At 40.9% G+C, this 17,086-nt stretch overlaps 1 protein-coding gene across 2 annotated transcripts; it reads right to left on the bottom strand.

Annotated features, from left to right (window-relative positions):
- Nucleotides 1-646: 646 nt before the first annotated feature.
- On the bottom strand, nt 647-16,160 carry si:ch211-235m3.5 (BICD family-like cargo adapter 1). 2 transcript variants are annotated; one of them, XM_005455832.4, is made up of 10 exons: nt 15,710-16,160; nt 13,929-14,144; nt 8,236-8,355; nt 7,377-7,523; nt 6,671-6,853; nt 4,348-4,512; nt 3,582-3,659; nt 3,243-3,355; nt 2,934-3,054; nt 647-1,588 (listed from the first exon to the last, which is right to left on the bottom strand). In XM_005455832.4, exons 1-10 carry the CDS (start codon nt 15,956-15,958, stop codon nt 1,349-1,351), a joined length of 1,632 nt encoding a protein of 543 aa, XP_005455889.1. In that variant the 5' UTR covers nt 15,959-16,160; the 3' UTR covers nt 647-1,348. The 2 variants fall into 2 exon arrangements, with proteins under 2 accessions (XP_005455889.1, XP_005455890.1); XM_005455833.4 differs by lacking the exon at nt 15,710-16,160 and adding an exon at nt 14,530-14,822 and having other exon boundaries at nt 1,000-1,588.
- Nucleotides 16,161-17,086: the final 926 nt, after the last annotated feature.

The following is a 17,086-nucleotide window of genomic DNA, read 5'->3' as shown; positions in this document are numbered from 1 at the left end:
GTTTCAGCGGCTGTGGTGTTAACAAAATTACCAATAGATGCACTAGAGAGGCAACAGTGAGACAACCCCCAACACGGGAATGGTTTTACTGGCTAGATTTGTTGTCTCTACTGGTAGCATGAAGCGATACCTGGTCCCCCACCTGCTAGTGAGCCCTGTGCTCACTGCCTGGCACTGTGGAGAACAACTGGCATTTGCAATAGAATACCAGAATTGGCAGGTCCATCACCAGTGTCCTGTGCTTTTCACAGATGAAAGCAGGTTCACCCTGAGCACATGTGACAGACATGAAAACTGAAGAAACCATGACCGGTTTGGTGGTGGGTCAGTGATTATCTGGGGAGGCATATCCATGGAGAGGGACACAGACCTCTACAGGCTAAGCAACGGTACCCTGATTGTCATTAGGCATCAGGATGAAATCCTTGGACACATTATAAGTCGCTACATTTGACTTCAGCCCTCTGTAGGTTGATCATTTTCATTTCCTTCAATGTAGCCTCTTTTCATTCCTAACAGATTACCCCATCTCCATATTTGTGTATTGTCTTTAATCTTGCATCTTTTCCCATATTAAAGCCAGAATATCTTCAGTAAATAACTTTTCACTCATCATGGAGTTTTGAAGACAAACAGTGGTGAAAAATGAGACCTGACTGAGGATCATTTAATGTTTTATGAAACTTTCTGTCAGTCTTTCCAGACGTGGTCAGTTTGTACAAAGCAGCTTCAATACTGAACAGTGCTTCACATAAAACAGAGTTTCTGCTGTCCACAGATGCATACCATATCAATGTTCAGACAACATGTTTGATTTTTTAACTGGAACTATTAGAACAAAATTATAAAAATAATAGATTTCTTCATGTACAAGAAAACGTACATTGACGCAACATTGACAATAAAAAAACAACAACAAAAAAACAAAAACAAACATAAGTTCTTATATCCAACATGGTAAGGACAAATTTAGTACAATCAAAAATGTAGTGTTTAATCACTTACTTCATGAACATCCTTCTCTTTGATGTGTTAAATCTTAAATTACATGAACAAATACTTTCACTGAGCTACTTATTCACCATTTTTCAAAATAGGGCGCGATATTTACAGTTAAACCTTCAATTGTAATCCTGTAAAAATGTTGTCACAGTCTACGTCTTGAGAAGGCTCAGCCTCTCAGTGAAATGTGTTTCAGTCTTTGTTTCCAGTGGCTCCGTTTGTCTTCATGGCTTTTTTTCTCCTTCACATGATGTACAAGAAGCTCCACTAGTGAGTTCCCTTTGACCTTTTTTCTTGGTGCATCTGCTCCACAGTAGTCCAGTAGCATTCTAGCACTTAGTGTTCACTATTTGCTGTACTGCACCCCTTTGCCCCGTCTTAACCAGTCCCTCCACGGGGATTGGTTTTTGTCCTGATCGCAGTCTGAATTCCAGGAGGAAGCCGACGACTGGCGTGACCACGTGGAGGCCGTCCTGCTGGGTCTGCGAAAGAATGACATGCTGTTGTTGGAGGCGGGCTTCTTCTGAGGCTGCTCCAACTGCTGCTGGGACTTGAGCTGCTGGTTGATGAAGATCTGGATGTCATCCTGGGGAAAGGTGGGGAGGAAGAGGAAATGAGCAGCAAGTCCTAGGAGCCGGGACTCAGTCTGGTATCCCGTGATTGTCAAAGATAACATGTTAGTACTAGAGTCGTAGTATTAAAGAAGCAAACTAGTTATCATTAAGTCTCACGAGAAAACCAACAAAGTACTGACTCTTAAAAAAAAATGGAGCTGCCAGGCAGGAGGAAAAGAGGAAGACCTCAGAGAAGATTCATTGATGTGGTAAAGCAGGGGCCGGTGTCCTGCTGGTTTTAGATATCACACCTGAATCAAATGATTAGTTCATTACTAGGCCTCTGCAGAACTTCAAGACATGTTGAGGAGGTAATTTAGCCATTTAAATCAGCTGTGTTGGATCAAAGATACATCTAAACCTGCAGGACACCGGCCCTTGAGGCCTAGAATTCCCCCACCCCTGTGGTAAAGGATGACATGCAGAGGGGTGGTGTGACAGAGGAGGATGCTAGGGATAGGGTGAGATGGAGGCAGATGATCTGCTGTTGCGACTCCTAAAGGGAGCAGCCGGAGGAGGAGGAAAAAGAAAAACTATACTGGTTTAAAGCTATTGATCACAATCAAACCGTTGGGAGATGGATTGTGACAATGTGCATTTAAGCATATTTGTTCATAATAGTAAAAAGAGGTTATAAAACAACTTCCTTGTCAGCGTCCAGATATATTAAATCTGTGAAATTCTGAAGGCAAAATTGGTCCAATAAAGTGACCTGTACGTGCCCATGACTGGTCACCTTTATTTACTCAAATGGTCTGACTTGCGTTTGAGTAAATAACCTTTTCTTTGCATGACTTTTGTATTAAAAAATCATTTATATTAATCTTACATTACTTTATTTTTTAATAAGAATTTATATGTTTTTACAGAAGAACATCTTGTGGCTGCTCAGAAACACAGTATTTAAAGAAGTGAATCAGTGGTTTGCTCTAAATATTATTTGCATTATCTTCATCAGAGCATGAAGGCTCAGACACTGAGGCAGATGGCTCAGCTTGGCATAATTACTCAGCAGCAGAAGGGCTCAGAGACACATGCCGCTCTTATCCCCCCAAACTGTCAGGACATGGAGATTTATGATGGCGCCTGTCTCTGACTTTCTACTCTAGAATCTCAGACCGATACATCAATCTCAAACGCAGGCAGTGCCTCTGAAAATGTGGCCTTCCCATCAGCGATGCAGGTGATTAAACGTAATAAGAATGTGCTGAAGCAGAAGGCCCTGCAAACAGGCTACGAGATGATAGGACAGTGTGACAAAGTGATGCGAGAAAGATCATTAGACTGGAGGTCTACAGAGAAAAGCGAGCAGTTTACCTGCCAGGCCTCCAGCTCCTGTGACAGCTCCAGTTTGCGTTGGATGGCTTCCAGTAACTGGTTGTTGAGAGACATCATATCGTTTTTACTTCTCACCAGCTCTTCTTCCATTCGGTTTTTCCTGCAAAGAAGTCACACAAAGATCTTTAAAGTAAGGATTTTCACACCCATAACAAGTTATAACTCAGAGCTGAGCAGAGCTATGCTCGGGAACTAGGAATTAGTGTTTTTCACTTTTAAAAATATAACATGTAATCTGGAAAGCTTGAACTTTCTCACTTGAATTGAATAAATAAACTCATTACTTACTTGGCAATGGCTTCATCTCGGTCTTTGATGGCCTGTTGGACGACTTCAGTTTGATCTTGAACGCTCTGCAGCTTCTGCATCAGTTCAGCATTTTCTTGCTGCAGCTGCACGTTCTGCAGGAAGACGATAAGAGCTCTTTAAACCACAGTATAAAATACTACATAATGAATGTTTATCTGTTTGTCACATGCAATTCTGAGGCACATAAATATCTCTGAATGTAGATATCGCATTAAGATCAGCAGGGTCAGCACTGGTGCAACCTTTTTGTCATATAATGGTTTGCTGCCACAGGTGCTGTCCCTCCTTGACAGACGGGTCTGTTCATCCCTCGGTTACCTGATCTCTCAGCTCCTGTGTCGTGCTCAGATTCCCACTCTCATCACCCATCGTTTCGACAAAACCCTGATTCAGCTCCTGGGACAGAGGCATTAACAGAGAGATCAGGTGTCAGCAGTGTATGCATCAAAAGGACTTTCTGTGGCGTTGGCCTACTTGTGGAGGTGCACTCGCGGAGGAAGGGGTGAGGCTGCCCCCTTTGGTTACACTGACAAACTCATGTTACTGCTCTGAATGTAAGATAAATGCCACAAGACACAACTGGACTATTGTAAATGCTTGCGCAAAGCAATCCGTCCTGTGTGAACACCCTGTGGTGCCTCAAACAGCCACTAGGGGGTAGATAGGTTGGACTGTATGTGAGCAGGCTGCTTTCTGGATCTATGATTTATGCTTTTCCTGCATCTGCGTCCGACCTCTAGCAAAGAAAAAAAACAAAGTAAGGAAATAACTCTGCTTTCAGTACAATTGTCTCTCATTGTACAACAGAAAGAGATGCACTGTTGGAGTGTTAAACGTTGCATCTCTCACCTGTAAGTTGTGTGTTTGAAAAGCAATAAATGTGCTCTGCCGTGTTGGTACAGCCCTGCGTTTCTTAGACGTCAGAACTTCAGATTGTTTTGTGTACATTTCTTTATGATTCGAGGACATGACATAACCTACAGTGTACTATTCCCGTCCTTCTCATGTTTCAAACAACAAGGTCAGCCTTTTGTTTGCGTTTCCTCTCCCTGCCCCATTTGCTGTTCGTGTGTGCGCAGCTCACCTGTGGCCTGGATGCCTGTGAAATAGTTTGAGCCACGCCCTTCAGCCGATGCAACATAGCCTTCAGGTCTTCCTGCTGATCAGCGACCCCCGACTGCTCTGAGCTGTTCAGCTCCTGGGTCAGCGGGAGGAGTAACTGAAGGATGGACCCCATTTCTTGCGTTAACTAAGAAAAATGGAGGAAACGTGTTGATATGCGCTTGCTGTGACTTTCAAAATAGTGTCAGCCGCATAAACACATCAACCAAAATATTAAACGTGCAACAAAATTTACATAGCTTGGAGGATGCTACTCGAATTCTGACCTACAGTTAGGTCCATACACTCTTTGCCTTACCGCGCCATCACAGTGGATTTTAAATTAAGCAATCAAGATGTGATTGAAAAGCAGACTTTCAATTAACTGAATTAACTGCTTAGGAATTACAGACTTTTTCATAAAATCCTTTGCAGTCAGACTTGGCCATTGAAGGATATCCCATTTCTTTGCCTTGAGAAACTCTTGGTTGCTTTTACAGTATGCTTTACATTTCACATTCACCCTACTGCTTTGGACTAACAGCATATTAAAAGGAATTTCTGTGTGTTATACAAGTTATTTCTTCTTCTCTGTTCCTACGAGCATTCCCCATCTGCTTCTCACATGTCTTGAATGACATCATGTATTTATACGACTGGAGGAGTCAGGATTACCTCACGGGCATATTTAACTTACCTGAGTCATGTGTATCACGTGACAGTGCTTATCTGATCATAACAAAAATAACTAAACAGGAACAGATTCAGGTGATAAAACAGTCAGTTGTTTGCATAAGTTTTAACACTCCTGACTCTGAGAAAGTTCTCTATATAAGAGATAATAAAATCAGCCTGAGTAAAAAAATGCTTAAAAATTGAACAGTAATTGTGGCTGCCACAAAAATAATGGGCTTTATGTTTTAGTGAGGTATGCGATCATATACCCCACATGTGACAATGTGGAAAGTCTCCGACAATGTGGTAATGACAAACAGGAAATGTGACTCACGAGTGCAAGCAACAAATTACTTTTTCTTGCTGCAACACAACAATAACAGCAGACACACGGACGGTGAGAAGACGATTTCTGCTCTCTCCCAGACACAACTCCAACACGTGACTTCTGCACAAGTCATCCAGGACTTCACTCTGTACAATCAGGAGCTTCGCGCCTTCTCCTCACAAAATGTGTCCTGACAGCAAACACGCTGTCACACTGTCACCAAGAACTCGCACAACATGTTCTGTCATGGTGTCCCTCTCTGTAGAGACAGCTACCGTGCTTTTGCTACGACATTTTCAAACGCTTTCCAAAATTCAGAGTATAAATGATGCATCTCTGGTGCTATAAATGTGCGATCTCATTCTCAAGAAAGACAACTTAATAATTACATTTCCAGTCATCACAGGAACACAGTTTCCCCTCAAAACACACGTGACCTGTGAATCATTGCGGGGCCCACTGCAGCACCAGAAACCAACCACAGTATGGAGATAGTGTGCAGCTGTTCCTACACAGAGCTGTTTGGGTGTTTTTCCAATTTTGTCTTGCAGTGACTCGACAGCATTCACATCAGTGCTATAAGAGGAATTTTAAACTTTATCTAATCCTTTTTTGTGTGTTTGTGCTTTACAGTACGTATAATTTTAGATCATAATACTGATACAGGATAACACATCACAATGTTGCAAAAAAATCAAGGTTGAAAAAAAAAAAAAAAAGTCATGCTTATTGCACCCAGAGATACTAAAATACCAACAATACAAATACAGAAGAATAAATTATAAATTATTCCTGCTGCTTCGGGGGCCGGGCACAAATTGAGAACAGCTCAGGACTGCAGTTTCTACCAATCATCATTCAAACAGGAGAAAATTAAGACGTTAAGTCTTCAAAGCTGTGGACTGATAGATAATCGGTGCTCAAATAAGTATTAAAGGAGCAGGATTGTTTATGTGAGGCTAACACAGACAGTAAAATTGTCATGTCTCTCTCCTAGTTTTAAGTTCACCTGCACTTGATTATAATGATGTTGTGCATCTACATGCGCCCCCCCTGCATTCACTTCTCACTCATCACTCTGTCTTCTAAGTGGAGTTGTCCCCCTTTGCATTGGAAGAGTAGCACTACATGATGTTTATGTATAAGGTCACGAGACATCTGACCATTAGCTTTACTCTTATTCACAGTGAACTTTATATTTTTAAATTAAATTGAAATACTTCAATCAGCCACATGACGCATGTTTTGGATGGGTTTTTTTTATAAAACAATATGCTTTGACTGTATTAATCAGTAAACCTACCTCTTCTTTGCTGACTCCGAGGCCTGTTGTCTCCAGGCTACTTTCCAGCTCAGACAGCAGGGAAGTGTCGCCGTAGCTCCTGGCTTCCTGCAGGGACACCTCCTCCTGAAGCTCCTCCACTTGGGCCTGCAGCTGCTGTGAACGACCCCGTGCAGCCTCCACCTCTTGCCACGCCTCGGCAAGCTGAAAAGCACAGAGAGTGAGAGGCACATGCACACATGAATGAAAACAGAAATGTGACAAGGATAACACGTCCGACAGATGAAGAAGCTAAAAATCAGATTATGAATCCTGCTAGATTACACAGATCCCCGCTTTTAGCCTAAGAGTTAAATGAGCTCTGGAAGGACCTGTAATATGAGACTCGTGTAAACAGACTGTACCAACAAGAGAAAGAAATCCTGACATGCCAGATTCCAGCCTAAAGCCAAACATGAAACTAAACGAACACGAGTGGAATCCAGAGTTGCGGGTGAGAGATGCAGTGACGGGAGCGAGGTGATTGTTTAGCGGTACTTTCCACAATCCTACTGAAACCCAGGCGGGCAGAGAGTTTGCAGAAAATCTTTGTCATTGTGGTTCTTTTAGTCACACACTAACCACATGATGCGGTTTTGCTGCCACAATGAGCTCTAATCAGATCGCTTATGTACTATGGAGATCGAATGACAGCCTTGCCTGTGCTGTACTGTATTCATGTTTGTACCTGCTGGCTGTGCTGCTCATTGAGTTGGTCGTGCAGAGCCAAGCGTGCATCTAAAGAGGCCAAACTCGCCCTCAGTTCTTCGTTTTCTTGACAAACGCTCTCCAATCGTTGCTCCAGCACCTGTTCCTTCTGTGAGAGACGCAACACCTGGAAAAACAAGCAGAAACACAGATAAAGTTATTTTTTTCCCCCTCAGGGAGGAAAATTCTCACTAACTCACACCACTCCCTTGCATCACTACAAAACAATCCACTAACAGGAGGAATGAAGCTGATATTTGAACCTTTCGACGTTTACTTGGAAGGCTATCTTTCTTCTCATTTTCGGAAATGAACAATTTATCGAGAAAAGGATGATTTACCGAGAATCTGTCTGACTGTATTTATCCTGTTCAGGAGTACATCCAAAAAAGAATGTGGACTTGTCACAGTTTCAAAAGTAATTTCAAAACAGATATTCCTTTTTAAAAACCTTTAATCAAACCATTATTACAAAATAAAGTGTTGTTTTAGTACTTTTTTCCAGTTTTCATTATTCTTCTGTTTTATGTAACCACATCCATTGCATGAAAAAAATGCATTATGTATTAGAAACGATTACTTTTTAGACAGACTGTTTATTTGCCATTTGACTTTGCTTAAAACATTACTTAGAAGATGTTATTTTAAGAACCATGTAGGTCTGAATATGACCAGCGGGTATGGGTTCACTGATGCCAAGTAATTATTAGAAAGGCATTGGAGAAAAAATGGATACAAAATGATATGCTACAAGAAGAAGACCATATTTTAGCATAAATATGAAGCTACACCTCTGTAAAGTCACAGTAACAGTCGCACATGTGCATTAGAGTACTTCCCTGCTCTCTCATGGCACTCATCAGCTCCTCGTCCTGCTGCCTGTTGTGACTTCCTTTGTGTTGCAGCTCCTGTTTCAGAGCCTGCAGCTCAGTGGACATGGCTCTCTCCACCTCCATCGCCTACAGGTGCACAGAAGAAAGAGAACACAAACACAGAGATTCACAAGGGGAGCAAATGAAATGAGAAATATGGAGAGGGTTAAAAAGATCTCAGCCAGAGGCTGGCGTCACACACACACGTGTATCAGTTGAAGTGAAAATCCAAAATGAAGCCTGCCTGTAGCCTGAGCTTTAAGAAAACAAAAGTCTTGGCTAAAGCCCTGCAGTGTGCAGCAAGATGAGAAGAAGCTGGGGATTAGTTGACTAAATTTAAATGTGGTTGCTTATTGGTTTCCCTGATAGCCTGCAGTGCTTCCAAAACTAGGGTCAAAAACAGGATAGATGTAAAAGCTAACAGCATAAGTGATTCACTCATTTTTCCCCATTTTCAGCTTTAGCCATAAAACAGTAAATATTGATCCAATGGAAAACTTGAAAGCTGTTTCAAACACAAAAGATTTGGCAACATTAAAAATTTGGGAAGCTGCTGCGCCTACAGCCCCTGTGAAAGGCCCCCTCTTCTGCCCTCCCTTGTCCTGGACTGGGACCCTTATTTCCCCTTACTCAGCAGTTCGGCAGGGCCCTGTCAGGTCCAATCAATGCCACATAATACAAGATGAAAGGCCGGCCTCTACGGCAGATGGAGCAGAGGGCATCTTGATCTTGGTGGTGACATCATCATGCCACATTAAACAACAATGGTGAACTCGGACATCACCAGAGTAAAAGCTGGAGGGAAGAGCTTAAAAGTATGGAGGATGTGAGGCAGGTTTGTGGGACATAAGTAGAGGGAAGCGTGTGTCTGTATGAGTGAACAAAGGACAAAAACAAAAAGCAAGCAGACACAGTGAGAAGAGAAGTTGGGGTTTAAAAATGAACATTTCAGTATGGGCCTCTTCCACAATAGAGGCACCGACCCACTGAGATCCACCAAAATGAGGAGGGGACGGAGGACACTCCACGCCCCCCTCCGCCAAGCCTTCATGAGTCCACACGCTGAAGTATCCAACAGCTGGCTTCCACAGCTATAACCAAGCCCCTTGGGGGGCACAGAGAAAAGATGGCTTTCCCCTGGGATAAAGGAACGTTGGTGCAACATCAAAGAACAAACTGAAAGATTTATCTCTCTCTGTAATGTATATTGTGTTCTCCTTTTTTGTCTGGGAGCTTGGCGATGCTGACCGAGGTCACGGGGGCTTGTCTCAACAACGTACACAGTGAGGGATTTGTCACAGCTGTCCAATAAAATGCTACCGGTGTGAGTGATATGCGACCCTGAGTAGGAAGCAGGAAGTGAAAAGGTAATGTGATCTGCTTCGGTTAACCTGACAGAAAACACGATATAAACAGAGTGACCAAAAATATTAGAAACACTTGTCTGCAATGGTCTTAACTCTCTTTGGATACAAGTTATTCAATATTCTGTATGTATGCACACACAGTACGTTTGAGTTATATTGAAAAGGTTATATTATATTGAAACTCAAGTCAAACCAAACATTTCCAAACAATAAAAACTAAAGTGAAATGAACAGAAACACTCCTTAAATAATAATATGTTAAAAATTATTTTAAAAAATGTATAGCCATAACAACTATAGATATAAACACACAAACACTTATCACTGGCATCAGCAAGTCATCCTATTTGCCTTGGGCTATTACCAGTCATAAGGCAAATACATCCCACAACCAGTACAATCTGTCTATTATTGGCCAGTGTCTGCTCATAATATCCCCAGTAGTAAGTCAGGTCTACCTGAAATAAGTCCATACCAAAGTCCTAAACTTTCATTTGTGGATACTGAGTTTTGTTGTTTGTTTTGTTTAAAAAAAAAAAAAAATTGAAACAAATGACGCATGAAAACATGCAGGAAATTATCAGCATTTCCAGCTCATCATCCAGTAATCATACTCCCATTCCAGTCTGGTATTTCTTATCCAGTAGATGTGTTTATATTCAGTTTTCTAATGCACAAAAATGTTGCACAAGACTTGTGCCAAAATCAGCAAAAGACTAAAATGTTTTTCCTTTCACTATATGCAATTATCTCATTTCCTTACAGTCACACTTAATGTTTTTCTTCAGACGGTAAACTGTGGTTTTCCTTGTAAGAGACTGCCAGGAAACTCCAGTGACAAATTAACAAACGAACATAGAGAAAGTGATTAATGTTTGACCAAAGTCTTTTCAGCCTGGTTTCCAGTTGCAGCAGTGATTTGTAAGAAAAACACCCTGACATCAGTCACCTCTCCCTGAGATTTTCAACACTTTGCTTCTACTCTGGAGCTCCTGTTTTAACAGTCTGCACCTTGTGACAATTTGGCACGCATCAGTATTGTTTTTAATGCAGCTGCTTCCTCATGTGCACCAGGACAGAGGTTCACAGCAAATCTTTTCATGTTGTTGGAAAATTCTTTTTCTCTCTGGTTTCAGTTTATATCCTCCTACAGATTCCTGTCATGGTCTACTTACGGTTTCATAATTACCAGATTATGTTTTAATCTGTGAGAAACTTTCATTTCATTTTACCATTTATCAGTAATGGTTAGTGAAGCTGCTAAACTGGTTATCCAGGTATTAGCTTTTAGTCCACAACTCGCTTTATGATGGCTGCTAGCCATACAGCTAATGATTTTAACTATTTATATACATTTTTAGGTTTTATCTAACAATTTAGCAAAATCGTTTTTCACCACATTTTAATTTTCTGAGAACTGGTAACTCCAATTGCAACTGTTTATCTATATTTTTACGTTTTAGCTAGTTTTAACGGCTAGTTTTTAACTTATACTTTCAGCTAGATTTTTGTTCATGGATGTATCTGTCTTTTACACATCATTTTTGTCACTTAATTTTTAACTGTTTATATAAAGTTTTAGCTAAGAGTTTAACTAATCAGTTAACTGTTTATCTACACTTTTAGCTACCCACTTCAAATGCTTACCCATGCTTTTGATAACAATTTTATTTATCTATATTTTGAGAAATGCTAGCCACACGGCTAACAATTTTTAACTTCAACATTTTTTCATTTTTAGCTAACAATGTAATTCATTTCAGGGGCTTTTTAGCTTATAGTTTCATCCAAAAATTTACATTTCTTTCTCTACACTCCTAAGTTACCATTTTAAATGTTTATCTACAATTTGAACTAACCATTTTAATTGTATAAATATGCTTTTGATTAACAACTTAAATAATTTATCTTAACTTTCCACTAAGTTGGCCATTCTGGATGTGTCCAGACCAGTCAGGGAAAAATGAGTATTCCCCAGTCAGTTGCAAGTGGTTGATGGCAGTCAACTGCCCCAGGTCAAACAGGTCTCCTGACCAATTACTGAACCTCTGGAAAGCACCTGTCACTAGAGAAACATGTATTCCCAGCACTTGGTTGGCACAAACCTCATTTTGATTACTTTGATTGTGAGCATATTGCTGTGGTAATTTTAATAGAAGTGACGGACCTGTCTACAAACACTTGCCAGCTACTATCTGAGTTACACTGACACTGAAAAGTGCCTTTTGTAACATGTTGGCTGCAGTACTGCAACTTTTACTTTGAATGTGAACCTCCTCCGTTTCTGGTTTGCATCACACTTTTTCAGGTTATACAAACACTTGGCTAGTTCACAGTACTTGGAGACAAGCATAAAAACAAAAAAACAAAAAATAAAAACGACAGGCACTTGTATTAATCTGCTAGCAAACAAAGCCCTTACTAAGAGGTTCTGGTGCAAATCTTGCTTTGCAACAGTTTCACCCAGTGAGAACCGAGAATCTCCAAGAACCACTTTCAACCAGTCAGGGAATACATATTTTCCCTAGCGACTGGTGGTTGCACCCCCCCCCCATTTCTTATCAATTTATAACATTTACTCTCTATTTCTACTCAATGTTAATGGTTAACTTTTGTTCTCAAATCAGCTCAGGTCCATTCGGCTTGTTAAATTAAAATGTAATTTCTGCTTTTTGCAGATTAGTTCAGCTAATCTACCCAGGTACCAACTTGGAGATTGATTAATATAATGCAATTCTGTCTATCACACATTAAGTATATAAACTGAATACAGCAGCTACAATTGATTAGCTCATTGACATATTCAAGTTTCCTAAATATCCTTGAGTTTTGTTGCTTGTTTTTATAGGTTAAAAGAAGAAACCTACTGTACAGCTTACTGAAGCCTGAACATGACACCATGAATAAACCGAGCTCTTCCAGTCAAAACTGTGAGAAACAAAAACTCAGTGAATTACAGCCACGACTCACCCCACCAGACAGCTGTCCGACAGAAGCAGCAGTATCTTTCACCACATCAGGCAAAGACTTGTCAGACATGGAGCGTCTTAAAATTCAGTCTCTTCTCTCAGCTTTACAACTACACAGACCAGAGTTACCCTTGGCTAACACTGGGCAGCCCAATAAAGTATTTCCTCCACCTCCCTCTCCCCTAAAACAGAGAGATACAAGCTTTTATCTAAATTGGCGTTTTCCTGAACTTCCAGGGAGTCTGATTTCCACACACCAAGTCCTTCAGTATAGCCACAGAGGGGGAAGGAAGCTCAGTTCCTTATTTTGTGGACCTTGACTCCTTACAAGCTCGTGTCTGCCGTTCATTCTGCGTGAGCAGCGGTTTGTCGTGTGGAACACAGCACGTCACAACAGCAACGCTGAGCAAAACAATCCTCACTTTCTCAACCTGGAAAAATACTCGAGTTTGCTCCAGCTGTGTGATCCAGTCAGCTCCACTGATAAGAAGCTGTCACCAGCCTGCTTTGTGTACAGTGTACTACATTTCTGATCAGATACGTAAGATCATAAATAATTTACTTCAACACTCATGAACTCCTGAAGACGTGAGTCAGCGGCATGTTGTCAGCGTCCTTATGATGTCAAGCTAGTTAAAGGTTAACTTTGTGTTACTGACTAAACCAACTTAACAGATTATAATGTTTTGATAAAAGCTTCTATAATATGTTTAATAGATTATTTAGGGCATTTTTCTATTACATTTCACAGGTACAATGACATAAAAAAGTGGCTAAAATAATTATACGGCAATGAGTTGAATTCATTTGCCTGAACTAGAATTTGAATAAAGCTTCTTCCAGGTATTTTCCAAGCTTTCCTCCCTCTCCCTTGGATTTAAAATTAAGTCATGCTTGAAGTTTCCCTCCCCCTCTTGTTTACATGTCGTTTCCCTCCTGCTCTGCACTTGACATTGCTGATTTGCCCGGGGGAAACTGCTCAGGTTTTGATATGCAGCTCCCAGCTGACTCTAGGTCTGTCGCTCTCTTTCTCGCTTATCAAAACACTTATTTGTAGTAGAAGTATTTTAGCTGTGACCTTGGTATGAGCCTTCAGATATCCTCAGAGTGTGGCATTGCTTTAGATCAAATACAGTCAGGCTGATACTGGAGTAGTTCACACGGGAACACCGAGTTTCAGTGAGTGGATTGAGTGACTTTCTAGTTTTACTCAGACGGCCTGAAGCTTTGAACCTACTGCCGGTGTTTGTTTCACTCGGGCTCGGTTACTTTTTGAGGAACAGAGATGAAAACATGAATCTACCCATCCAGGTGTGGGACTCACAGCTTTGAGCTCCTCCTGGAGCCGCTGAGTGTTCTCGTTGTGCTCCAGCTGAGTTCGACTCTTGTCCCTCTCAGCCTCGCTGAGCGCCCGGGTAAGCTGCTCCACCTGGGCGCTCAGCTCCCTCGCATCCCGCTCCAGGTCTCCCATCTGGCTCTCCCACTGGGACTGGTGGCACTCCAGCTTCAGTCGCACCTCATGTTTTCCCTGCTCCAGCTCCTATCATAGGTGGAAAAGATAAATGCCTTAACAGGTGATCTTTAGGGTGGGTGTGTCAAAACAAAGATTCTAAAATGTAAAGCAGTAAATACGGTTCAGTTGTCTAGCTACGACTGCAGCAAATGAAGCTGTTTGGCATCGTGAGAGTGTTGTTGGAAGGCATTTGAGTGAGCACAAGCACCTGTCAACCTCATTTAGTGCTCTGACGGATAACAGGAAATGTCCAACAGCTGTAATTTGAATCCATAACAATAGGGTAGCTGCTATCATTAAAGCTAAAAGAGGAAAACATCCACTCTGCTTTCATCCATTCCTTTAGAGCTTAAAAAAAAAAAAATCAGGCAGTTCGTCAGTCAACAGAAAACTCATCCAACCGTTAACTTACCATGAAAACTGATTGATCCAGCACTATTTTAGCTCACTGGGTTGAGCAGGTGACCCATAAGGTGTAAGGTAAATAAAGAGGACTGGGTCTGAATCTTCCCCTGTTCTCTCTCTTTCAAGCTTTCCTGCCTTTTCTCAACTTTCTTAAGACAATAAGGGCAAAAAATCCCCCCAAAAAACTGACTGTTCCAGACATTTACCACGCCTCTCTGGCAAAATTCAATCAGAAAAGTTCACGCAGCACGTTTACATCAATTTAGACACATGCGCGAGCCATTGTCTTGTCCTTGGTGTGATTTAAGTGACTGCCATACCTGACTGGATTTAAATGCGAGCATCTGATAGAGACATCAGCATCACCCGGGGAAACTAATGAGGTCATTATTTTCATATCACAAGCTCTCAACATGATTTGGTGCAGGTGTAGTCGACTGAGACAAACACATGGATGCCACCGGTTCGCTTTTATTACTACATTTTCTGTCTGACTACTGAGATCTCGTGAGGAGTTGAAGTGTCTCACAAGTATGCAGCAAGACTGCCTAGGAGGAATTTCAGTACTGACAGGTCCGCTAAGATAGAAATACTTTTACTGTCGCTGGGAGAAGACAAAAGATCGCTTCAGAGAGAGTTAGGAAAGTTTAACAACGCACTAGTTTCCGATTTGGAACCAGCATTTCTGCCTGCTTATATTATAGTTCCTTTATACAGTTACAGCTTATTTAAGGTAGAATATGTTGCATTCATTATTTTGTAAACCAGCCAGTTTATTAGGGACACCTTTGCAGTACCTTTTTTATGCTGCTTTTTCCATTTACAATTGTAAATGTATTTTCACGGGATGGCCAAAATATTGAGAACACGTTAATATAGTGCGGTCGGAGGTCCCAATAAATCACTCAGGTGAGTCTATGTCATTAATGTTGAATATTTAAGTTTGTCACCTTAACTTGAATAAATAGTTAGAAACGTTTTAACGCGTTTTCGTGCGTAAAGCAGGGAGAGAAAAAACAGCATACAATCTTTGGACATCAGGAAAACTTTTTACCCGCCCACTTCAAACAGCAACAACCATGACGTAATTCTAAACACTCCAACCCGAACATTTCACGGAATGTTTTATATTATTACAAAACCTACTAGATTATTAGTTCACCTGTAGGGAATCGGATTCTCCTTACCTCCAACTTCTCTGCGTATTGCTCATGAAGTTTTTCGCTCTGCTCCTTAAGCTGGCGGTTTTCTAGGAGCAATGCGTTTCCCAGCTGGGCTGCCAAAATAACCTCTTCCTCCTTTTGTTTCAAAGCAGCCAGAAGTTCACTGGGGTCCTGATAATCTGTCATTTCCTCCGCTCCATAGTGGAAAAAGAAATCCTCCTCTAGGTCCATTATTTTCTTGGACTTGAAGCTCCAATCATCGAGTCGATCCATAGCTAATCCAATAACACCTTATTATAGCTTCTTATATAAAGAAAACACGCGGGAACGGTGCCATAAACGCGCATCTGTGGATGCCCACTCATGACACCTGCGTGTAGCTGCTGAGTAGAGCAGAGTGTAAATGTAAGTGAAGTCGAGCTGTCTGGTGAAAGCAGGCTGCTCCCTCCCTCTCTCACCCGCAGATGGCGGTTTGTCTCCGTGGGGTGTTGGTTTCAGTCACCTGAGCAACTGTCACCACTCAGCTCGGCAACTACATCGATACCTGCCCTGCAGCAGGGCTCAGAGTGCAGTGGTAAAATGGAAAGGTACACACAAGCACCTGGATGGTGCTGTGAAACAGTGCGAACTGTTTTTCTTGAAGTTTTATTGGACTGCAGCACATTATTTATTATAGTCATTCACTGTGGAGGACATTAGTCAAACAAGAGATGATGTCCCATCGCAGCATCACGAAATGCGCACACGTGATACCAGTAAACTTCAAAAAACAGTGTTTATGCTTTTTTGGTATGTTTTCGTACTTTGATTTATTATTGTATTTATTATTCTTATTTGATGTAATTTTATGGTACTTACAGGCTGTTTTAAATGTAATTTATTTGTTTAGGTTTAATTTTATTCAAGTTGGGTTTTGTATTATTATCAGTTTATCGCTTTTGAAGCACTTTGAACTGGAATAAAGCGCTAAATTGTAAATGGACTGGTTCTTATATCCTGTTTTTCTACTTTACTCAAAGCTACATGTATCTCTCTCTCTATATATGTATATATAGTGATCTATATATATATGTCTCATTTATCCATTTACACAAGTCACGCCTTTTTCTCTACATGCTAAATGTGTTTATTAAGGTTTTTCTTTTTTTGAAAAATGAGCTTCTACATGCTCCTGTTTGGGTGTAGTATGCATACAGCTTGTAAAATGTAAGATTATAAATTTGCATGTTTATTTTGCACTTGTTCACATGAACAGGACTGCATTTTTTTCCATGCATCCACGTTAAGTACACATATTTACACATGGAGATTTTTTTTTTATTACTACCAATTTCTTTTAGTTTAATCTTCTCAGTTTTTTTTATAATTTGTTAGTGTAAAGTTTTGGAAATGGGTTATATC

This window comes from Oreochromis niloticus, linkage group LG14 (assembly GCF_001858045.2).
Source record: "Oreochromis niloticus isolate F11D_XX linkage group LG14, O_niloticus_UMD_NMBU, whole genome shotgun sequence".
NCBI classification, from domain to species: Eukaryota; Metazoa; Chordata; class Actinopteri; order Cichliformes; family Cichlidae; genus Oreochromis; species Oreochromis niloticus.
Note: the sequence above shows the minus strand (reverse complement) of the source record. Positions and strands in the feature narration are given on the sequence as shown.

Bases quoted from the DNA above. Each gene is read 5' to 3' on its own strand.
- si:ch211-235m3.5 (XM_005455832.4), bottom strand. From the start codon at position 15,958: ATGGATCGACTCGATGATTGGAGCTTCAAGTCCAAGAAAATAATGGAC. The intron at 3,356-3,581 runs GTAACCGAGGGA...GTCTTCCTGCAG, and splicing joins CACAGGAGCTGAGAGATCAG to AACGTGCAGCTGCAGCAAGA. The intron at 3,055-3,242 runs GTAAGTAATGAG...ACTTCTTTGCAG, and splicing joins CGAGATGAAGCCATTGCCAA to GAAAAACCGAATGGAAGAAG.